Raw genomic sequence first — 25,512 nt, forward strand, 5'->3', positions numbered from 1 at the left:
TAAGTCCCCCATGAAAGTAACGTTGATCACTGGTGGTGCCTGAATAATTTGTCCAACAGAAAACCGTTTAACAATGTACGAGTTAGTCGTCGTCCAATGAGAATAGGGTTTCTACGCCAGTCATAGGTGGGCGGGACTGCACGCGGAAGAGCTGTGTGTTTTATCAGTTTCCTCTGTAGCCTTTGTGCTCCTGCATTACAACCCGAGAACTGTCAACTTCTGCTCTAGATAGAGTTCAATTATTGATTCAAGTTACATGTAGCAGCTGGTTAAAGGCCAGCGAGTTTATTTGATTAGCAATGGGAGCCAACAACAGTACGCGTCGCGTGTCTTTCGAGTCGGATGAGAATGACAACATAACGATAGTGAAGGGCATAAGGGTGAGTGAGTGACACACACGTCTGTTATACTCCTGTCAAATGCAAATCATGCATACTGTTACACGGCTTTAATTCACACCGGCAGTGATGTGAATGCGTGCACAGGATTGCGGTGAAGCCCTCTGCTCAGTTAGAGCAGCTCATCTAACTGGATAAACATACGGCCCTGACTGACAGTTAGTTCATTTGTCCTAGTAAATAAAGAGTTGAAATTGAATATTTGCTATGCATTTGACAAACAAACCTACTACCTCCGCTTTGGATTTTCCCTTTGGCATCCCAGACAGGATAAGAGGAATTACATTACTTTTGTAAAAACAGACACCTGTTACAGTTCAAGCACAACAAAATCAACCAGGCCTGCACTTTGTTTCGGCCCCCCATAGAGCAATTTGAAAGGCTAAACAGTGCCACACATGACATAAAGTAGGCAGATAGTTGTGTTATTATTAGACTAGCATTACATTTATTTATCATTTGTTTTGAGTTACTTAAGTGTTTATTTTGCATCATGCTACATTTATTATACACTTACATTTTTTTCAGGTTACTGTTAACATGCACAAGTTAATGCTTTGCATTCTTATTTGTATTCTTATAATTTTATTTTAACCACATTTATGAATATTGCAGACACTATATACAGTACTTACACAAATGACTTACAGTGCATTTATTGTATACTTTTATTAGTAAATGTGTTCCCTGGTAATCAACCCCATGATCTTGGCAATACTAATGCCATGCCCTATCAGTCAAGCTACAGGAAGTGCAGAAAGGAAGGAGAATGTCTTCACTGACATCTGATTTTTGCTTTTACTCCAATCCTTTTGTTCTTCAGCTCTCAGAGAAGGTCATCGACCGCATGAGGGAGCCCTCACCAGTCCCACCACGGCCCCAGTCATCCCCCAGAACCCCTCCTACTGCTACACCTTTGGTTGATCCTTTGCCAGCACTGGTGCCAATATCTCCTCCATTTGACCCTGTCACCTCCCTCATACCTCCTTCCCTGCCAGAGCCGGTAAAACTCCCCCCACCTCCCCCTGTAGAAGCAGTACCACCACCTCCACCTGTGACCGAGACTGTTTCCTCCCCTGCACCACCTCCACCTCCCTCTGTTATATCAGTTGGTGTTGCGTCAGCCCATGCAGGTGAGTCCATTGCTCCACCTGCTGCTGCTGATAAGCTTATTACAACCCCTCCAACTGTGGAAACAATTGCCCTGCCTTGCTCTGCCAAGTCCAGCCCCTCTCCTCCCACTGCTGAATCTGCTGCTGTCCCTCCTGCTTTTGAGCTATTCACACCCATGGAGTCCATTCCTACCCCTCTTATAACTGAGACTGTTTCCTCTCCTCCTGATTCTAAACCTGTCTCTTATCCACCTGTAAAAATAACTGCCTCCTCCCCTTCTGCTGAACTTGTTTCCCCTGCTGCTTCTGCTGCTGAAACTAGTCCTCACCCTCCTCCAACTGTAGATGAACCAGTGGCTACTCCACCTCCTCCAGCTGGTGAGTTAGATTGTTCTGCAACATAACTCTGACACATACCAGGATGGCACACTTGCCAGAGGCACGTGTGAGACAGTTTGGGGTAGGAATGTGCGGAACGACTAATTTCACTGATGTTTAAATGAAACTTTTGGAGTCGACTAGTCTTAAACAAACCAACCTTCAGAAAACAGTAAAAAAAAAAAAAAAGGTTATATAATACAGGCCAATACAGGTTTATTTAGAGAGGGAAGAGGCACACAGTCTGAACTAAAAAAAATATGAACTGACTAGTAATTCCAGTGTCGTCTAGCAGCATCAGAACCGTTTAGTTGACTGGTCGACTAGTCACGCACATCCCTAGTTTGGGGCCAGTTGACCAAACTTTCACTTTCCCTATCGGGCTCACTAATCAGTACATTTACATTAGGGCTGGGTATCAGCAACCACCTCACGAGTCAATACGCATTGCTATACACATTTCTCAGTTTAATGTACCACGATATATCTCAATATCTAAATTGGATCACGATTGAAACTTTTCCAAAGTTAAAGTGTCTGTGAGAGGAAGAGTGAATCCGCAGGTTCAGTTTCAATCTCTCTCGTGCCTCATAGAAGCTTTTCTAACCGCACTGCAAAATGCCGGTCTCAGAGTTTGTGCATACTTGGATGACTCGCTTCTTTATTATTTATCTGATGATATCTTGGGGGCGGTTGTGGCTCAGGTGGTAGAGCGTGTTGGCCACTAATCGCAGGGTTGGTGGTTAGATTCCCAGCCCACACGACTCCACATGCCGAAGTGTCCTTGGGCAAGACACTGAACCCCAAGTTGCTCCCAATGGTAGGCTAGCGCCTTGCATGGCACCTCTGCCGTCATTGGTGTATGAATGTGTGTGTGAATGGGTGAATAAGTTACTGTGTAAATGCTTTGAATACCGTTAAGGTTAAAAAGGCACTATAATAAGTGCAGACTATTTACCATATCTATCCATTTACCATAGTAATCAACTTTACCATTGAGATGCATGATTGTTGGTGCCAGACATGCTTGTTTACCATTTCTGTAACTGCTGATCCCCTTGGATTTTCATGCATAACAGTATCTAGAATTTACTGAGAATGGTTCCAAAAACCAAAAACATCCATTGAAACGATGAAAGAGGTCAACGGAGAATGGCCAGACTGATCCGGGCTGACAGAAAGGCTGCGATAACTCAGATAACCTTTTTGTACAATTGTAGTGATCAAAATAGCATCTCAGAATGCCCAACATGTTGAACCTTGTGCGGATGGGCTACAAAAGCCGAAGACCACAACTTGCACTTAATGTTCCTAATAAAGTGCTGTGTGTGTGTACATTGTGTCATCTTTTATATCAAATACTTCATTGTAATCGACTCTAATAACATAAATTGTAATACTAAAATAATTATATGAAATATTAATATTATTTCTAAACATGAAATATTGTATTATGATATTAATATATAATAATTAATTAATAATCCTGTTAATATGTAACTAGGCCTAGAATAGAATAGAACAGTAAGAACTAGATCAGATGTTACAAATAAAAATATATTTATCACAGGGCATTTTTTGCCATGACATTTAAAATTTCTATCTTTCAGTGGCATTTTTGGCCAGAGCCCCATTTCTGACCCTTATATGAATACACAAAATGGTGAATATGAATATCTATACAGATATATAAAGTATCAATACAATAACATGAGAACAAGTAATGTGATATATCAAGATACGATAGTATCGGCACAGCCCTAATTTACAAGCACTTGAAAAGTTTGATTTCAGTTTGACTAAAACAATAGTGCGTACTCCAGGTAGGGAATGAGGTTTTGCCCCAAGTGAAGGAGTTCAAGTACCTCGGGGTCTTGTTCACGAGTGAGGGGACAATGGAGTGGGAGGTTGGCCGGAGAGTCGGGGCAGCAGGGGCGGTATTGCACTCGCTCTATCGCACCGTTGTCACGATAAGAGAGCTGAGCCGAAAGGCAAAGCTCTCGATCTACCGGTCAATTTTTGTTCCTACCCTCACCTATGGTCATGAAGGTTGGGTCATGACCGAAAGAACTAGGTCGCGAGTACAAGCGGCGAAATGGGCTTCCTCAGAAGGGTGGCGGGCTTCTCCCTTAGAGATAGGGTGAGGAGCTCAGTCATCCGTGAGGAGCTCGGAGTAGAGCCGCTGCTCCTTTGGCGTTGAAAGGAGTCAGTTGAGGTGGTTTGGGCATCTGGTAAGGATGCCCCCTGGCCGCCTCCCTAGGGAGGTGTTTCAGGCACGTCCAGCTGGGAGGAGGCCTCGGGGAAGACCCAGGACTAGGTGGAGAGATTACATCTCCACACTGGCCTGGGAACGCCTCGAGGTCGCCCAGTTAGAGCTGGTTAATGTGGCTCGGGATAGGGAAGTTTGGGGCCCCCTGCTGGAGCAGCTGCCCCCGCGACCCGACTTCGGATAAGCGGTTGAAGATGGATGGATGGATGGATAAAACAATAATTCGTTTTAAATCTCATGTAAATTAATAAGTCAGCAAAGATTCGACTGGTAGGATTTTTGTTGCTTGGCTTCATCCAGCATGTGTAAACTTATTCGTACTGCAACTTGTACCAGCATGGCTTGTGTGCTCTGAAAGATAGAGGTGACATGCTTCAGCTGTCATCGCTTCAATTTCCTTAGCTGATGTTCATCTTTAAAATTTTCGATTACACATTGGACTGATAAATGAAGACTGTAGCTCGACTAAGCAAAAATGTCAATGATTATAATTGTGCATGTAAACAAACTGACTGTGATGTTTTGTAGCTGGCTAACTTAGATGAGGTTTTAATGAATTTGCGAGCGTGACTCAAATCAAATGCAAATGATTGTTATTTTTGTACAGAAACGTTAACCGTTAAATGAAAATAGTTATAGAATTTTATAGCACATCAAAAAAATGTTTGATGGAAACTACAGGCCCAACTGAGCCAGCAAAACAAAAATCCTTATTGCATTCATAGATTCATTTGGTCTGACTGTGAAAATGTGAAGGAATTACACCTTTTGTGGTTTTACGCATATTCTACAACACAGCGCACTTTAGCGCCTGTCATTCTTGAATGTTAATGGTACTCCTCGGGCAAATTGGATCTTGTATACACTCTGAATGTATTTGCACACTAGTGTGAAGTGCCAATATTACGCATCAAGTATCTCTTGGCAATTCTATGAAATTGACACTACTCTTCAATCGGAAGTTTCAATCAGAAGTTTGAGTGGTTGCACATGAGATCAGGATGTCACAACTGATCTCTGAATATCAGCTAGAGACCTTTAGGATGTTAATGATGTTAAATTCTGTGATGCTTTCTTCAAATATAGAGTGTTGGGGAGATGACTTTTGGAGAAATTATGACCCTGTCCCAAATGACGAAAGAGTTTGACTGTGCATATACCACAACACAGTGCACTTCAGCACCTGTTATTCTTGAACGTTAATGGTACTCCTCTGGAAAATAGAATCTTGTATCACACTAGTGTGAAGTGCCAATATTACGCATCGTCACTCCTGGCAATTCTATGAAATTGAAACCACTCTTAAACACATCCATCAGATATTCACAGCCACTAACTGTGTTTAAGTCTATGATTAAGATTTATTTGGAAAACTACAGTATGGACTTTTAAAAATTAGATGAACAGATTGGCTAATATTTAATTTATCCAAAAACTTCATGATGTGAATGAATGTATCTGGGTCCTTGCATATTATGATTCATAGCTTGTGCCTGAGTTTTAATGAAACGATTAATTCTAACTTGTAATAGAGTTAATGAATCAATGCTGTAATTAGGAACTCCACTTAAGCCAGTTCAGCCTCCAAGGTACCACGAGCAGCATCCTCTCCCAGAAGTGCCTTGAGTCGATTGCATTTTCAACCGGTTTTGTTTTCATTAAAAGTAAGACTTTGTCCAATAATAGATATTTCAATTGGAAGTTTGAGTGTTTGCAACTTAGATGCCTATTAGGAAGCCACAACTGAACTCTGAATATCAGCTAGAGAGCTTTAGGATGTTAGTGATGTTAAATTCTGTGATGCTTTCTTCAATTATAGGATGTTAGGGAAATGACTTGGATAAATGATAGCCCTGTGCCAAATGACTAAGGAATTTGACTGGTTAGAATGGCCAGTTATCCCCTACAGTAACTAACTGGAAACATTGATGGGTATTCGAAAGTTGCAATCTATTCTGTCAATCTATTCTGACAAAATAAAATGGTTTGCCATCAACATATAAATCACAAACATTTCATTATATTATGGTAGCTGTTTAGCCAATTACTTTTTCTGGAGGGCTCTTAAAACAAATGGGCTTATTTCTTCCCTCATGTCTGTTGCCTTTAATGTTACAGTTCAGGGTAGTTGCTTGCTAGTGAAGCTAGGCTTGAGACTGTGTTTGTTTTAGTGGTGCCATCAGCCAATCAGCATTTTCTCCAGAGTGATTAGTCAGTTGGAATTTGTGGCTCAGGTAATTGGCTCAATGTGAACACACACATCAAATAGACGTTTGGGTGATGTGTGTGCTATCAGGGGAGTAACAGATGTGCAAGTTCAGTTCCGTTTCCTTCCCTGATAGCACACGTACATCACTCAGACGTCCGTTGATGTGTGTATTTACATCTGGAATACGTATTTTTTAGGTTGTTTGCTCATCTGCAATAAGACGTTTCCTCTCGGACGTCAGTGAGACATTCAGTATGTCTTTGAGACGTTTATGATGTAGTATGAGATGCTAATTAGAATGTGATGCTTTCCAGATGAAAAGATCTAAAACGGACATCATGGAGATTGAGACGTGGGCTATCTGGGTTACGTATGCTGCAGATTTACTTTAATTTCACTTTTACTTAATTCCAAATTTGTTTTGCTGCTTTAAGTTAATATGCAAATAATACATCTCATGGCACCAGGTATTTGTGGATGCACAATGAAATTATACAACTTGTAAATATGCACCCTCAACAAGTACAATTTTTATTGGCAGTTATTTGGTAAAACATTACCAAATTTTGGTCAAAAGGAATTAATTTGTTTTTTTGTTGTTTATCATATCACAGTTCAAATTGCAATATTTTTCAAAATAAACACATTATGACTTTTTGTCAAAATCGTGCAGCACTATTCACCTATTAGCGATGCTTAATGTGGGCTATGAGTACAGCTGGTCATTGTGTTTCCTCCACATCTTTACTTTTTCACCTTTTTATTAAAATTTTTTTTGAGCCGTGACTTTCTCGCTTCCACCTCCACATAATTAAGCACATCTAATGTGTATTGAAACAGTGCCTCTGAAAAGCTGACAGCTGAAATGTGTGAAAAATTCTGTGCGTGTCCCCTTGGCCCTAATAGTGGTGTTACCTGCAGTGATGTGCAGAGTCTGTGGACTGGAGCTGACACCGTGAACTGGCTCTACTTAGAAAGAGAGAAAAAGAAATGCCTGCCTGCATCGCACATAACGAGACAGCTCACTGTTAATGAGACACAGATCTGCTTAATGATCTCTACCATGGAGGCTCACACACTCTCTGTCTCTCTATCTATCTATAACACCATACATCTCTTTCTGTATCATAGTTTTTCTCTCCTACTTATTCATTTTTCATGCTCACTGAGGCCTCCTTGGTATAACGATGACTCAAACACTTTACATTTGTGATGTGTATATATAGTGTGTACTGTCATTGTATTGCATCAACTATCCCAAACTGCATATGTAATAGTTCTTTCAGTATGATGAATACCACTATCGAACAATGCTTGCTTTAAGGGGTAGTTCACCCAAAAATGACAATTCTGTTATCATTTACTAATCTCACGTGGTTCTAAACACATAAGACTTTCTTTCTTCCATGGAACTCAAAAGGATATGTTAGGTAGTGGTGTGAATCTTACTGGCCTCGATTCGATTTCGGGAATTTTGGGATCGTAGTTTCAATGGAAGTAAACTGAGCAAGGCAATGAAAGTTAAAAATAAAAAGCTGAAAGTATAGCCACAAGAATGAAACATTACACATGTTGGCATGAGATGAGTCAAAATTATTTTCTGTGCTAATTGCCATTATGCAACAAATGCTATTGTTAGAACTTAGGCCTGTCGCGATTTATTAAATAATTGTCTGATTACGGTTATTTATCGAACTGTATTTTTGTTTTTTTTAGACAATTGTGCATTATAATTCCAATCTAATTTTTAAGCTAATATACCATACAAATGACATGAACGGTGCATTTTTGTGTCATTCAGTTGAACACGAGTCGAGTATCACTGAGCTGCACTGCAGACGTTAACAAGCTCCTGTCCAGAAGTGCGTGAAGACCTTCTCAAGCGCTTTAAATCAGAGACACAAGCAGGCGCACTGTCAGCAGAGGCACGCTCCAAACTCCTGCAAAAAAGTAAACAAACAAGTATAAACTTTGATAGTGAATGCAAAGCGCTCTGGTTTAACTTTAAACAGTTGGGTAATGGCAAATGTTCCTGGTTCATACATTCAGTGACACAGAGGAGGAGATGCACGCTTTTTTTCTGTGTAGTGATGAAATGATTAAAATGAAATCTCCAAAGTTTTGCTTTATGAGAAACAGCGTGTTGTGGGTTTAATCAGAGCATTAAAATAATGTGTGAAAGTGAAGAAATTAGGACTGAAATATTTTACCATTGCATAACAAAATATATATAAATTATTATATTTATATAATTATTTTTTTTCTACAAATATATAATGTAAAATATGAGTTTAAAAAACAACAATGTAAAATGTTTAAATGATAAAGTAAAGTTGACCAAAAACATAATTTTTCATTCGTAAGTTTTTAAAGCCTTAAAAGGAAATATTCCTATTTTATTATTTGAATTTTATGTTTCAGGTTAAATGTGTAAAAATGACTTCTTAAGGTGTATGTAGCACACATGCAGGAAAAAGCACACTTTAAGAAATATGGCAATTAATCGTGAAAACCATTAAAGAGATAAGCCCTAAAACCGAAAATGTATCGTCTTAATCGCAATTATTTGTTTGACAATTAATCGTCAGCAAAATATCATAATCGTGACAGCCCTACTAGAACTGTTTTATTCTTTTAGGCTTTATAGCTACGTCCATAAGAAAATTGCACTCAGAAATGCCAAGTCACAACTAAACTTAATGCTGTGACGTTTCCCCCATTGACTCACTTCTAAAATTCTGTGTCTTTGTCACAGCTTGCCTTGCCTCAAGAGGTTCAGCGCAATCTCCTAAGGTCAAAGGTGTTAACCTTAATGAGGGGCATTGATTATGTGTGTCCATGAATAAAGGTATGGATGACGAGCTCTGTCGCTAAATCACAGCAGAGTCGCTGTGCGTGGTGATTAGACAGTGGTCAAGGTTGATCCTCCCACGTGTTCTCAACGTACCATGAATATTCATACGCAGAGCCCACACACCATTTTTCATTACACTTTAATTACCTGCACACATCCTTCATTGAATCGGCTATACATAGACATCCTTTTCTTTCTGTTACATATTAAACATCTCATTGAGGATCACCACCAAATTTCCCACCAGAGTGCAGAAAAAACATGCAACACTCTCGCTGCATATGACAAACCCTTAATGAAATGATCTCCCATTTGGATGTCGTTTCATAAAAACGATTAGGTACGACAAGAAAATGGCTATTTCAAAAAAATCCACAGAGACGGAATGGCAGGCGAAAGATAAGAATGTGCACCTTGTTTGACATGACTGGGAGTCTTTGGTGTGAAGAAATATGTTAAGACTTGTTTAAGTCAGATCGTGAGGAACATGTAATGGTTTATATTTGTGCCTCCCCCTCCTCCTCTAAGGTCTGGAGATTAATGAAACATCTTATGAGATGTGCAATTTGTCTCTGTCTGTTATCTTTCTCCTTACTGCCCAGAAGCTACTTTTTTAAATCCTGCAGAGAATTAAGAAGGGGAAAAGGGAGAGAAATATCTAGAGATATTAGAGAAGAGAAGAATAATGTGATGGATATAGACAACCAGTCAAAAGTTAGGACAATTTGTGATGTATTTCTTGATCTTGAAGATCTTTTAATGTACAAGCTTATGCATTAATGATTTAAATGAATGCTAAAAAAAATTACATTTTTGTAGGCAAATATTAATTGTGCCTATTTTGAATTTGAAACTATAAAAACAGTACAATTTTGCCATAAAATTACATGTTGTTAAATATATATATATATCACATGTTAAGTTAACTACCCGTTAACCAATTTACCTTTTTTTACTGTAGCATTTTTACATTCTTTTAACATTAAAATTACAGACAGTTTTTGCATCACTTTGCTTTAAACAGTTAAGAGAAATTGGTCATCTGCAAATGAAGGTGGAGTTTTAGTGTACTCTATTATGATCTTTTGTGTTGTGGAAGGATTGCATGTCAAATAGAGAGAGACAAGGAGAGAAACAGAAGCCGAAAATGTAGGAAGTGCAGAGACAGCAGTAACCATCATTATACTCTATGCATTCAGAAAGTTTTCAAATTTTGTTATGTTGCAGCTTTATGTTAATATGCTTTAAATGAAAAAAAAAAATCACATCAATCTGCACTCCATACCCCATAATGACAAAGCAAAAAACACATTTTGTAATACTTTACAAATTTATTAAAAAGAACAAACTGAAATATCACATTGACATAAGTATTCAGACCCTTAATAAACACCTTTGGCAGCGATTACAGCCTCAAGTCTTTTTGGGTATTATGTGACAAGCTTTGCACACCTAGATAGGGGATTTCCGCCATTCTTCTCTGCAGATCCTCTTAAACTCTGTCAGGATGGATGGGGACCATCTGTGGACAGCCATTTTCATCCCAGTCTGAGGTCCTGAGCACTCTGGAGCAGGTTTTCATTAAGGATATCACTGTATATTGCTGCGTTCAGCTTTCTTTCAACCCTGACCAGTCCCCAAGTACCTGCCGCTAAAAAACACCCCTATAGCATGATGCTATCACCACCATGCCTCACTGTTGGAATGGTATTGCGCAGGTGATGAGCAGTGCCTAGTTTCCTCCTGACATGACACTTGGAATTGAGGCCAAATGGTTTAATCTTTGGTTCTTCAGACCAGAGAATCTTGTTTCTCACAGTCTGAGAGTCCTTTAGGTGCTTTTTTGCACTGAGGAAAGGCTTCCGTCTGACCACTCTGCCATAAAGCTCAGATCAATAGAGTGTTGCGGTGATGATTGCCCTTCTGCAAGTTTCTCCCATCTCCACACATGATTTCTGGGGCTCAACCAGAGTGACCATCACGTTTTTGGTCACCTTTCTTTCCAAGGCCCTTATCCCCTGATTGCTCAGTTTGGCTGGTTGGCCAGCTTTAGGAAGAGTCCCGGTTGTTCCAAACTTCTTCCATTTAAGAATTATGGAGGCCACTGTGCTCTTGGGAACCTTCAATACAGCCAATTATTTGTAGCCTTCCCAAAATTTCCATCAGCTTAAGCACGTAAGTGACTTCATGTCTCCAGAGCCCGAGGATATTTAATTATTTGACACATTGTCTTACTAGAACAATTAAGGATCAGGGTGTATTGAATCTCACCGGCTTATGACATAAGTATTAAAACCAGCAAAGTGCTCAGATCTCGCCGTTCACACATCTGAACCTCGCATGCCATCACGTGACTCAAGGATAAACATTTTCAATTAAATCATGCCATTTATATTTCATAACTAGTATTGTAATTGACCGGACTTCACAGCCATAATCAAAGCATGTATGGAATCATGTATCTTTTAAACAACATCCCAGCGATAAAATAGATATTAGTTTAAATGAAAAATTTCTTACAATTTAGATTTTGTCCAGAATAAATGCTGGTTTTTTACACACATCGTTTGCCCGTATCTCCATTTGCAACTCTGCTTTCCTGTCATTGCAATAGCATTGCTCTGGGCCTCTGCAGTGCTGCGATGATGGTCATTTTCCCACTGTGGCAGCTATAAGTTTGTCCTTTCAGTATCTCCTCTGTGCTTTCACAGACAATTAGCCTTCCAGATAAGGGACAGGACACATTGACACGTTTGACTCTGGCGGTGTTGATATCATCACTAAGTTTGGGAAAGTGTGTGTGTTTGAAAGTGAGGTTTTTTTATTTTTTGGTGTCATTGTTGGTGCATATGCGTATATGACCCTCTTTCTCTATATATCACTTGTTTTTTGCCTCATAAGGCATAGAAGTCCTAAGGGCTCAAAACACCAACCCACCTCACTACACTCACTCACAAACTTCTTTACAAACAAGTACAAACTTTTCTATGTGAATCTTAAAGTCCAGTTTCACAGCAAATATCCAACTTTATTAACTTTAAGTAAAATGATGTTCTACGATGTTCTGTGACGTGGTATACAACAACAAATCAAAGCACAGTGAAATAACCATTTGCCATACTTGCTGTAGCTGAGCATCTAATGTTTTTGTGTGTATTGTCTTTTGTTTAGTGGATGAGTTTGAGCTGAGGAGAAAGATCACTGAAGAACTGAAGAAAGGTCTGGAGGAAGATAGAAGAAAAATACAAGAGGAGTTGAACCAGTGGTGAATATCCATGCATGCACACATACACTTCTGTTACAAATATTCACTGAAGAATGTGATAGAATCTATGTGTAACAAAGCAATACACACATAAAACAGTCAAGTCAGTTTATTGTATTCACAATGAATTGAAATGAAATTGTTTCTATGTAACTTTTTAGAAAATCGTTCCCTAATTGCCCTAGTGGCATGAGTTTGGACAAAACTTTCTGTTTGTCTGAACATTGGAAGAGGTTTGGTAATTTTCACAATTCTATTTGGTTCCACTGATGTGTAATTCGATTAGAACACCTTAAATCATAGTAAAACCACTAACACACAAACTGGATTGGCTTTTTGCTTTAAAAAATGGTGGCGAGACACATTATTGTTCAATAAATGATTGCATTTATGAATAAAATTCAAAATTTACTATTGTTCTGCCAAGTAATACTTCATTAGCCTTGCTGTAGGGCTGTTTATGGTTTCCAAGAAACTTGGCATAGTAGTATAGAATTTAGTTTGTGCAGTCATAGTGCATGTATTGGCTATTTTACATTGGCTTCGAACATGGCTAGAAGTATCTGTTATGTACTAATGTAAATAATTACTTGAATAAGATTAAGAAAGTATCCATTTTAAAGAGTACTCAAGTAGTGAGTAACTCATTACTTTAACAAATGGACCATATTCCATTACGTAATATTGAATATATAATGCTGAATTATTATTATTGTTAATGGAAATTCTGTCATCATTCACCATCATGTTGTTCCAAACCCACAATAAGGAGATTGTAAACTGAATATTAGCTTTGGTCACCATTTGCTTTCAGTTTATGTGTTATTTTCTCTCTATATTTTGAAAGTGAATGGTGACCTAGATGGTAGCTGCCATGTAAATGCTGTTTATGACATGCAGGACGTGAGTCAAAGTTACTGATATATTTCTGCACTGATTTCAAAATGTACACTTAAAAACTGATGTCACAAGAGCCCATATTTACAGAATCACCCTGAAAATGACCATTATAATGTCAAAGAAAAGCCAACATTATCATAAGAGCCACAACTTACCTCAATGTGCTGCCTTAACCCTCTGGGGTCGACAGACGCTCCAGCGCGTCCTGCTGGATTTTTTTCGTCATTACAGTGGAAACAACATAAAATACTCCCTCATTTTGGGGCATATAGATAAGTGTAAGACATTGTTATTATAAAGGGTCTACTTTTATTTGTGTACCCTCACAATAACAACAAAACCTTGTGCTTTTGTAAAATAAAGAATATAAAAAGGGTGCACTTTCAGCTGTCTCTGTGCTCGTGAGCATATTTCTGAAGCACATCACAAAAATGAACGGAAACTCTGCGAATACTTCTCACACAAACATAAAACATATGTCTAAAGAAAGCTTAAAATGTCTGCTTTTAAATAAAACAATTCAAATTTTAAGCAAATATTCTCCTGCAATGTAATCTGTATGAAATAAAGTGATGGACATGTTCTCCTGGCTCAGCTAATTATCACTAATGTGATCACACCCACGGGCAGAGGGCGCTATTCATATGGTAATGTGCTGAGGCGATCAGTGCAAACGATAAACGCCCCCGACTGTGCCTTAAAAACATCTAGTTCATTCACTTTTCTGCGCGTTTGAAAGATCGCAAGATACACAGGCGAGGAAACTCCTGTATAGTGACGAAGAGTTAACATTTTCCTCAGAAGAAGAGCGGCACTCCGATGAACAATTGTATTTTGAAGAGAGACTTGATCCAGCCGAGGATACAATTTTGGATGAGTAAGTCATTTAGTTTTCATTAGTAGACATGCTATTTTATATAAACATGTACATATTTTACTATGGGGACTGTTTCCAGACTTGCCAGCCAGGATTCATAGCATTGAAATTTGAAATATGTCCTAATAAGCACGTTTTAGTTGCATGTAAATGGTGTTTTCGGCTAAAGCAGGTATTTAAATTGTATGCTTTATGATTTAAATATGATATTTAATATGATATAAAAATAATATGAATGTTTAGATTATATTTTCACTAGTGTTTATGCTGCCTCATCATCAACGTAGCTTGTGCTTGCAAATATGGGCTCAGGTGTAAATTAGTAAAATGCACTTTAAATATGCCCATATTAGAAAATCAGCGTATTATAATGATTTCTGAAGTATCATGTGACACTGAAGACTGCAGTAATGATGCTGAAAATTCAGCTTTGATCACAAATTGCATTTTACAATATATTCAAATAGAAAACTGTTCTTTTAAATTGTAAAAAGGGTTCACAATATCACCGTTTTTACTGTATTTTGGATCAAATAAATGCATCCTTGGTGAGCAGAAGAGACTTCTTTTAAATGGTAGTGTAGGTCTAAAATTAAGTAAAGTGTGTATGTAAAGAAAATGTATAGTCAGATTACCTCTTTTAACTTAAAACTTTATTTTGATCATTAAGTCTCCTCACATTCATTCTCTTTCTGTCACATTCCTCATTGATGGGCCCAGGGGAGGGGTCTTTTGTCCTCAGGTGTGAATTACAATCAATATTAATGATCATTCACGCCTCTTTGCATATGACCTTTCTAACACTAAAAGTGTCTAACAAATGTTCAATTACTATATTGTATATTATTTTGTTTGAATGTGTGATCAGGATGGTTTTCACAAGATTTTGTAGCAAAAACTCTTGGCTACAAGATCCAGTTCTCAAAAGTATTGTGGACAAATGTTTAGTATGTGTTATATGACCCTATTTCAATGATTTTCTCAAAAATACAAACATGTACACACATGTTGCTCACATTTTATTGTAGCCCAGTTTGTGCTGAATACAGTGTTATCAGACTTTAGAAACTGAAAAAAGCACAAATGTCAAGGCATGTCAAAACTTCTCCTGGACCCAAAACACCCTCAGACCCAAGAGGGTTAAATTGAAGCTAAGATTTTAATCTTGAAATATCTGCTTGTCTAGGTGTTAAATGAAGGCATTGCATGATGAAACTATTCTTTTTTTCATTGTGTGGAGCAAAGAAAGCAGGGCATGACTGGGAAGAGAAATCGGCCTGGGATTTTACATTGCAACTGGCCCAAAATTTGTTAAAGGGGGCAGTATAGTGTGTATATATAGTATATAACATATACGTATATATATTTTTAAGTAATTAAATATCATAAACATGTGACTACTAGTTGACTTGGAAAATCATTGGTTGGGGGCAGCCCTACTAACTAGTGCACTGATCTGTCTGCTATTTCTCTGGATCCATTTACCTTTTCTCCTGTTCACATAACACTCCTCCTTTTTCTGATTTCTTTCTTTTCCTTTTTTGTAAAATCAATTAATCATGCATGAAAGTGAGGGAGTGGGAGTCTGAATGAACTTAATTTCCTCTGATCTGATGATCTATTAGTTTACACCGGTGAGGATTCATTCTTTCCTCGCTTCCCGTACTTCCATTTTTGTCCATTCTCTGTCTGTGAGTAGGTGGGTGTAATGCAATGTTCATTTGACCTTTAACACTACTAAGATTAAACGATGAAAAGTGTAGCAGAATATGAAATTTTTTAAAGCTGAAGCATGTAATTTCTGTGCCACTTGTGTCACCAAACAAAATTGGGGAGGGTCCAGTTTTTCATTGCTTCCCTTCCTTTTTTGTCCCTTAAAGCAGTTGTTCTCAACCTTTTGGACTCCAAGGCCCCCCATTTTTTGAGGGATGGGACGATATATCGAATTTTGATATATTGCAAACCAAAAATATTACGAATCATATCGAGGCAAAACTCAAATGTACAACATTGTTTTCTTTTCATGTGATCATAAATGAAATGACCCATCAAACCTCATAATCTGTCACTTGATTTGATGCCTAAAGTGGTTAATTTTTCTACACTGTTTACAGGGTTCACACAAGGTCCTTAAAGTGCTTGAATGTAGCTTTTATAAATGTAAGTAAAGGAATACCTGAAGATCGCCCTGTTTTGTTGAAAGAAATGCTTGAGATTATAAGACTGTTTCTTCCATGTAATGTGCTTCACAGTCCTGTCACTCTGTCAAAGTTTTTTGTCTGACAGGACCGTGGCATAATCGTCACATATCTGTCTTGTTTCATTTCGGGAGCACTGTGTCTGAATCCTGACTTCCTGTCTGGTTCGGTTTTGTCTGTGTCATGATCCAGACACTCGTGCTCAATGTCTGTCTGTTATTGATGTGGGTGTATCGTGCTTATGTCATCTTGGCACAATGCACTCGATTGTTTGTCTGTCTCTGACGAATACGGGTGCGCGTCGCACTCACGTTTCATGCCAGTGTCTTGCGAGCTGTCTTGATGCTGTGATAAAGTTTGGTCACTTCATCTAAGGTGTCGGTGTGTGTGTGTGGCCGAACTCTCGGACAGGTGTCTTGTTTTTGTCACCTGTTGCGTGGAAGGCATGGCGTTTTTCTTGTGATGTACCCTCCGGTTTCATTTAGTGTGAGAATGCGTGGCATCGCTTTGTTTGCCATTGCTACGCATTCTCTCGTATTGTTTGTCAGTTGGCATGGGTGGTGTATGTTGCCTCATTGCCTTAGTGTTATGCACTCATGACATTCGGGTGTTTGTTATCTTGTGAGAGCATGTTGCTTTTTGTTTCTGTATCGTTTCTGCATCTCTCTGTCTTACGACATACCCCGTCTCCTTTTTTGCTTATTATTAGTTAATTTGCCTCACCTGTCCCCTGTTAACCCGGGTGATTTCTCTCCCTATGTTAGCCTCCTCGTGTGCTGTCCAGTGCCAGTTCTTCTTGTTTATTCCCCTATGTCGGTCCTGTGCCCCATTCTCCTCTGCCCCAGCCTCGATTGTCTGTTTCCCCTACAGGGTAGTTTATGTTTGTTTTTCCCCCACTTGTGGGAGTTTATGTTGGATTTAGCCCTTGTTTTTGTTCAAATAAATCCCCTTATTTTATAACTCAGTTTTTGGGTACTGCATTTGCATTCTCTGACAATGTGTGTCCATCAAAGATGAAATCCACGCACTCCACTTAATAATTTGTCTTTTAATGTCCTTTCTGTTTTTTACAGGCAGATTAAAAAGTTAAAAAAATAAATGATTTTAAGCACAGATGTGGTAAAAAAAACTAGAATTCTCTCATTAACAACCAGAACACAGATGCATGTTGAATTCTTAAAGTGATAGTAACCTTTTTTTAGTGCTCATAATACAAATGAATGTAAACTCAATGTTTATACTTGTAAATTGTACACATAATTAAAAAAATTGAAAGCTTATAGCACGTTTAAATATACAATTATATATAATATTAAATTATAGAATGTAGAGTTTATATTTAAAATAAAATATGACTATAATGATGACAAACAAATTATAAAAATATAAATATACACTTTCACATACACTTTATTCAGGACAGTTTGTGTTCAGTTCTATTGCTTATTCTGCACCTGAGCAGCCTGAGTGTAGCTCACTATTTTTGAAATTTTGATTTTCTTATAGAGAAAGGTATATGAGTGACTCTTATTATTAAAACTTTGAGCATTTATATTGTGTATTAAAGAACCTTATTTTGATGAGCTTTTTCACATGCATGTTTAAAAAATAAACCACTTTCTTTCATACTTTGTTATTTAAGTGTTATTGTATTGAATCGAGATTATATAAAATTGTGAACCTCATATCGTATATAAAGCCAAATTGTGAGAACCATATTGTCCCATCCCTAACAGTAACCATATTTTAACCATGATATTCTCAGTGCAACAGTAGTGATAATACAAAAAAAGTCTATGGAAATTCATAATTTTGTGGTTATTGTGGTTTTACTAAACATATACCATTACTAAAGTAATATTGTAGACTGTAGTAACCATAGTTTATCTGTAGTAATATTGTGACAAATGACTGTAGCCTTAGGTTTTTAGTTTTTTGGCAGAAGCCATGGTTTTACTATGGTAATATCTATTTAGTATTGTAGTAAATATGAAAAGTAAGTTATCCATGTTTGTTTGGCGGAAACCATCATTTTAAAGCAGTGTACTGTATCATTATAATAACCGTGATTTTACTATAGATTAACGATGGTAATTCTTGTGGTTAGTGTGGTTTTTCTACTGGTATTTTGAATTAAAACCATAATAACCACAAAATTATGATTTTTAGTAACGTAGTTTGAGTTTGTATTATTACTATGGTTTTACAATAATATCCATATTTTAACCTTGATTCATAGTAAAACCATTGTTAATTTATTACTAGGGAATGCAAAACTATTGCGAGGACATTCAAAACACATTGTGAGTGAACGCAAACTATTGCAAAGGCATGCAAAACTGTTTAAAAAAAAAAAAAAAAGGAATTACGCCCTGTCCTCTAAGGGGCTCCTTGGAGTTCTTATAGTAGTATAGTAAAGGGGGGAGGCCAGTAATTTGTTTGTGTTTGTAAACCATTTTAAGGGTTGCGACCAGCCTTTAGAAGCCAGTCATTAGCCAACTTTTAACAAGTGTTGCTTTTTAATTTTCTAGAATTAAGTGAGAAAAGGGTTTTGAATGACTAAATGATTTTGTGTTCCATTACGTAGGGGAAAGCAGAGCCACCCCTAGACAAAGCATCAATAGGAGCTTCTGAGGAAATTACAAATTGAGAAAGCTTGAAAGAAAAAGCTATCACTGGTTAATGAATTCCAGGACCTGCTGTATGATGCTGCTATTTTCCAAGGATTGTTCTTAAACCACCAATACTTTATTCATTTTTCTCTCTAAACACAAGTTCCTAAACCACTCACTCTATTTTATTTATATAAAGCTTGTGATAGATGTACCAGTCCTCAGTTTCAACCCTTAGTACCCCAACACCGTTTTTCTCAACAAGGCCAACACTCTGACCTGCAGAAATTGCTATTGACAGGGAGTTTATTTTCTGTCGGCTATAAAAGTAAATTTAAGGGTAGGGTCTGTTGTTTTACAGCATTGTTGTTGAGGCAACTGAGGCAAAGTGCTCCATCCCATCGCACCAGCAACGCCATTAAGGGAAAGTAGGGGCTTTATTGACCATGATGTCATGCTTGGATGGAAAGAATCAATATTGTCCTTAATGTTTTCTTCCATTTAGCTTTCTCCAACTCCCATTTATTCCTTCATACCCTTTTTCTTCTTCCCTGGGATGTGTTGTGTTTTAAAAGTGCCCTTTTGAGACTACAAGATTGAATTGAATGAAATTAGCCTCTGGCTTTGGTTTTTTTAGACCTTATATTGGCAATATCCAACCTCACCTTCAGTGAAGAGATCAATGTGTATGTTCTTCATAGTTTGATAGTTATCAGTTAGATAAGTGAACATCCACTTAACTCAAATGTGTATGCTTTGCTTAGCAAAGACTCCAGAAATCTTTGATTTTAACAAGTTTCTATAAAAACTTGTGTGGTTGTGGTTGATCAATTACTTATTAATAAAAAAAGAACAGAGTTCTTTCTTTTCCTGAATTTTACTGTGGTCACCAGCACATGTTATGTTTTGAATGCTGGTGTTCATACAAGGCTCCTTTAATAACAGAACCAGCTAAATGTCTTTGGTCAAGCAGCCAATTGTTAATAGCATGGCTATGCCAGCACCAAACCTGACTCATGACTTCAGCCAAACTGAAGATATTTTGAAGTTATATTATAGCTGAATATTTTGTTAATCTATTGCAGTGATTCCCAACCGAGGGTGCACGTACCCCAGGGGGTACATAAGCAGGTTCTAAGGGGTACGTGAAAAGAATTGTATATTGCTACGTTGACCCTAACACTCACATATATGGCCCCGAGATCGATTTTTTACTCTATGCGAAAATAGGAACCAAGGTCTTTTCGCTGCATGTTGAGAGTACAAATTTGGTTTGACTCGTCCCGTGCAATGTGTGTCCAAAGATGAGATCAATGCAATCCATCTGTCATTGAACAATGTTTCTTTTAATACCCTTTTTGTTCTTAACTGTTTGCTGAACAAAAAACATTAATTCAAATTAAATATATAGCAGGTATGCGCTAAAGAAACGCAAATTATGCATGTAAACATACGTAATAAAGCATATGTATGCAATATAATAAATGCAAATTTAAGACATCAAATATATTGATGGAATGAATGGAATTTGTACATTTAAAAAAAAAAACTAAAATGTAATGAAAATTATGAAAAACTAATGATCAAATAAAATTAGTCAAATTGCTTAATGTACCAAGTTGGTCACCTGTATAATTAACAGCATTAGTGAAGATACCATTTCTTCATATTTAAGCAAAATGGACATTATAACTAAAATATATATGAAAAATAATTGATTGTTATCATGAATAATAATCAATATTACACATAATTTGTTTTGTGTCGATGAAGGGTTCTGTAAGTGTAATTGCGGCAAGAAAGGCTGGGAAACACTGATCTAATGAATGAAAAGGGATGCAGTTTTTTCACAGATTGGTTGTATCCTCACATTTAACACCCGAGCTAAATCAGAATGTGATGGCGAAGATTCATTTAGAGGAACTGAATACTTGAAATGAAATGTTTTATTTTTTTTAGATTTGTCAGGCCCTGCCAACTTTATTTAGCAATGACCTTTAATTAAGCTAGCTTCAGGATGGTTCAGCAAAGATATATTACGTAGGGCTGGGCGATATAGCCAAAATTGTTATCACGATAATCATTTTCAAATTGTTCGATATCGATATTTATCACAATATACATTTACACATTGCTTTTTCTTTTTTTATTTCAAAGTTGATGGAAGAAAAGAAGAAAAAATTTATTCTAAACAGTCAAAACAGTCTCTACAAATCTGCACAGGGGGTCCAGAGACGACCAAAGCAGTGGGGTCTGTGGGATCTTTTACCAATTTTACCGTCTTTTACCGTTTATCAATTGAAAATGAATGTTAAAAGATCATTTGTTTGTTCTGAAGCATAGTGACCGCAGTCCAGTGTTTATTGGAATATTTTTACATTAACATGAATATTTTTTATATTTCTTTAGATTCAGATACCCAAGTATGGGGGCATAGAAGAATTCAAGATTACAGTGCAGAAAGATCAGAGCTGTTGTCCACATCACTGTTGTTCTGTTGCGCTCTTCACTAGAGACGATGAGAGGGCGCAACCGTTGTCATGAAGTCTTGCGGTGCGGATGGAATCAATCCAGTGTCCGACGTAACCTAGTTGTTTGCAAGGCAGCTAGCATTAGCAAGTTCATCAGAATGTGATGGCGTGACATGTGATGGCGTGACATAGTCTGACTCTAAGTTACCACTGGCGCGTTTTAGCGAAGCAGAGAGCATTTTCAATTAATTCGTAGGATTGGCACCGGTGCGGAGCAAGCTCTCTCCTAGCACTGTGAGCGCCTTTGAGCGGATTTCGTCCACCCCAGTGGAAACGCAGCCTGAGAAAACTGAACTGCTTGTGTTTTAGCGACACGCAGTAAATATTGAATATTCCTCAAAAGCTTATCATGGATTTTCTTTATCGTGACATATATCGATATAGTTTTATCGCCCAGCCCTAATATAACGTGTGATTATATATAAAGTATACATTCCATCACTTCGTTCACCGTATTTATATTTCTTTTCACGTTATTTCTTTACAGATCCTTCTGTGTGTGTGTGTGTGTGAGTGTGAATGTGGGCACATGTGAGTTTTGCTGGCTGCATGAAAGTGTTTCTGTCTCGGTCTGGGTAGGGCAGAGTCAGTAATGGCCACCATTTATCTTGCAATAGCAGAGTGCTGGCCTCACAAGATGGTGCTGTTCCTTATGAATCTTATACGCAAAAGTATGTCTTATATAAATGTCCCCTAAGAAATGCACCTGATCAGGATCAGGTGAACCCAAACCCAGTCTAATTATACAGGTCTTTTTACGATTACTTTAGGCAACCCACTGACAAGTCAATTTTGAAAATATGTAGTTTGCATATCCTTAAAGCCCTCATTCACACCACCAGCGATATTGTCGCTTGATGTGGCTAGTCTCTGTACTGTGAAGTCGCTAGTGGGCGTTCCTGGCCATAGCTTTTAAAATTATGCTCACATGGGAGATATACTTCTAGTAAAACTATGATATCTTTCTAATATGATAAGGAATCTGTTTTCTTGCTGCAAAAATCAACATCCTGCATTGTAGAGTGTTTTTGTATAAACTTTTATACGGATGACAGATGACAGGGAGCTCTACTGACTTCACTCTTATTGGTAGTCAATCCCAAATGTCGCTCGTCATTTGCATAGTTTAACTTTTCTCAACTTTGTGTCGCTCACCATGCCCACATCTTGTCGCCAGCGGTTGTCGTCGCTCGTGTCACCAGAAGTCGTTCTGCTCTCATTAAAATATTTGACATCCATGTGTCGCTGTGAACTGGGTTTAATGCACAGAGATCAACCTCAGAATCAAACTTCTGTTTTTGAATCTAATTTACCTTGCATTTAATTATTTTTTATTACTGTCTTGTGGGAGATTTTAATATGTTTGAGAGTGTGAATGCTTTTAAACCAGCAGATGTAGGAAGCACATGGTTCTTGAGATTGTGTTTGCATGTACACATGTGTATTGATAAACTGCAGACTTTTGTGCTTGTGTGCATGTACGTGTTTGTGTTCTCTTCTGATAGCAAAGGCCTGTGTGTTTAAGTGCCTCTGCGGGTCTTTCTAATGGGAGATTTGCTGCAGGCAGTGGACCAGAACTCTTCTGCAGATCAAAAGCACAGACTAGGGTATGCTGACCTGCACAGTGCTGCATCAGCAGAAACCCCACAAGCTCTCAGCCACAGAAAGAGGAGAGGATTACACACAGTCCTCTGAGAGAGAGAGAGAGAGAGAGAGAGAGAGAGAGAATAGGCAGGGGAATTTTGTGTGTAAGTGTGTTTTATCTGTTAACAGTTGCAATACATGAATATAAAGTAGTTAAAGGTATAATATGTAATGTATTTGTTGTATTAAAGCATACAATTATCAAAATATGTTATCAGAGATTTAGGAAACATGCTAAGTTGAAATACTGGCTTCTCAGAAAACAATGCTGCAGCCAGTATATTCTATTTTGGAATGTCATATTTCTGTTTGTGTTTTGGCCTGTGTGATCCCGCCCACTGCCTATATCCTAATAGTAGTTCGACCATATTTGAAACAAGTTAGCGGGCAAACACAGCATGCTGCAGCCATGGAAGCCAGCAATATATCTAGCTAACATTGACAGAGGTATAAAAAATCCACATGAGCTGGTTTATAATTTGCAAACAATAAAAACATTGCAAACATATACATTAGCTGATCAACTTACAGTGTAAGACTCGTCACTTGCCATTGTCAGTTTGCTCGTTCCTGTTGCGTGTCCTCAACCTGGCAACTGTGTGAGCTTCGAGTCTGGGGAGGAGGGTGCAGGGGAGACAACTCTCTCCAATATTTAGAATTTGGTCTGCAGTACCCATTTTAAACGTTTGATGTCAATGTTAAATATTGCTCCTTTTAAACTAAAGTGTGCCATTTCTGAGAATAGCACCGGCAAACAATTGCAAAAAATTGTGGTTTTTCAAATACTCACGTTCTCATATTTGCCATTGTTTTGGCACACAGATAACCCCTCCACAAACTCATTCTATTAGTTGAGCCAATGTTCCTATGTCAAACTGTTCGGGATGCTCAATGAAACAGAGCAATGTTTTAATAGAGCCACAGTGTTTAAATGTTTCAACCTGCAAATGTCTCTGCATATTAAGCTGGGTTTGGAGAAATTAGAAATGATAAAATGAATTGCACACTTCACCTTTAATATACATTTTGACCCAAACTAGAGCTCTACAGTTCTAGATAAAAAAACTTCGGACACTTCCTATAACTCTGGGCCTCCTTCTGTACAAGTTATAGTAGGATGAACATTATTTTGATAAATATTTATATTCCTAATTGTGATATTGATATATACTTTGGTCATGTTGAGATACTAATGGAGATGCCAGCAAAAATGATTCACAGTGTCCTTTTCACTATGTCTCCGCTAATTCTACATTAGTTCCCTTAATCAGAACTCCCTGTAAAACAATCATCTAAGGAAATTGGAAACAATTTTGAGATCATTAGACAAAAGAGAAATTGTAGCATGGCTATTATAAAAAGGGCACCTGCAGTTAGACTTTTGCCCTGTTAAGATTATTTTGTAATGTTACTGAAAGTTCTGTGTCATTAAAATATTTTTTAATGTTTTTAATTTGTCAACAAAATAGGATGGGTACATTTTTTTTTAACCATTTATTAATATTAAAATGTGCACATTAATATACTGTATGCATTAGTGCATGCACGTGGATACGGAAATGTTATTTTCGCTCATTGTCACAATCCACCCCTAAGCTCTTGCACACTGTTATTTCACAGCTGAAATGCAGGCGTATGTTGCCTCTCCCTGAGGCATGCTGGGTGCCTGTGTGTTTGCTTTAATTTCATCCATGTCACTGTTTGACTTAATCACTGTTTGCTTTTTTATTCTGCTCGTTCTCATTCCCGTCTTCTAATTTCAGGTTGAGCATGGGCTTTTGGGGGAAATTTAGAAAATAACAGTCTAACAAAAATCTAATTTATAGAAAGTTTCAGCATTGAATTCATAAAAGTGTGCCACTTTCACACAAGACAAATTATGTAATTAAAGCTACAGGCGTGCAGCTTTGCGTTTATTCATTATTTGACAATTATAGTATCAATCTCCTAGTCCTTTCCTAGGGGAACGCTAACCCCCCAATGAGAGCCATTAAGGAACAGCCACATGACCAGCAGCGAGGGAGGGGGCCTGGGCACACTCATGAAATATTCAAGCCCTGCATTCTTGCACACTTATTTGTATTAATAATGTATGGCTCTTTTAAACGCTATTGCAGATGGAAACATTCGATAACTGTTATACAGGTGTATCACAATCTGTTTTGGCGACAATAAGTGTTGAGTTAAATTGTTGCAGAGAGTAAGTGAGATCAGGTCCTGCAGGTATAGAGAGGTGTGTGTTACACTATTTTGAATGATGGTAAA

General features: G+C 37.8%; 1 protein-coding gene across 4 annotated transcripts in view; it reads left to right on the forward strand.

Annotated features, from left to right (window-relative positions):
- The first annotated feature begins 135 nt into the window (after nt 1–135).
- The window catches only part of chchd3a (coiled-coil-helix-coiled-coil-helix domain containing 3a), a 96,881-nt gene continuing 71,504 nt past the window's right edge, over nt 136–25,512 (forward strand). For 2 of the 4 annotated variants that reach the window (XM_052119116.1, XM_052119118.1), the window contains exons 1-3: nt 136–380; nt 1,222–1,888; nt 12,392–12,485. In XM_052119116.1, the coding sequence (XP_051975076.1) occupies nt 300–380; nt 1,222–1,888; nt 12,392–12,485 (842 nt within the window). In that variant the 5' untranslated portion in view covers nt 136–299. The remainder of the gene's footprint in view (nt 381–1,221; nt 1,889–12,391; nt 12,486–25,512) is intronic. The other 2 variants (XM_052119119.1, XM_052119120.1) reach the window with 1 other exon arrangement.

The sequence above is a fragment of the Xyrauchen texanus genome, chromosome 45 (genome assembly GCF_025860055.1).
Source record: "Xyrauchen texanus isolate HMW12.3.18 chromosome 45, RBS_HiC_50CHRs, whole genome shotgun sequence".
NCBI classification, from domain to species: domain Eukaryota; kingdom Metazoa; phylum Chordata; class Actinopteri; order Cypriniformes; family Catostomidae; genus Xyrauchen; species Xyrauchen texanus.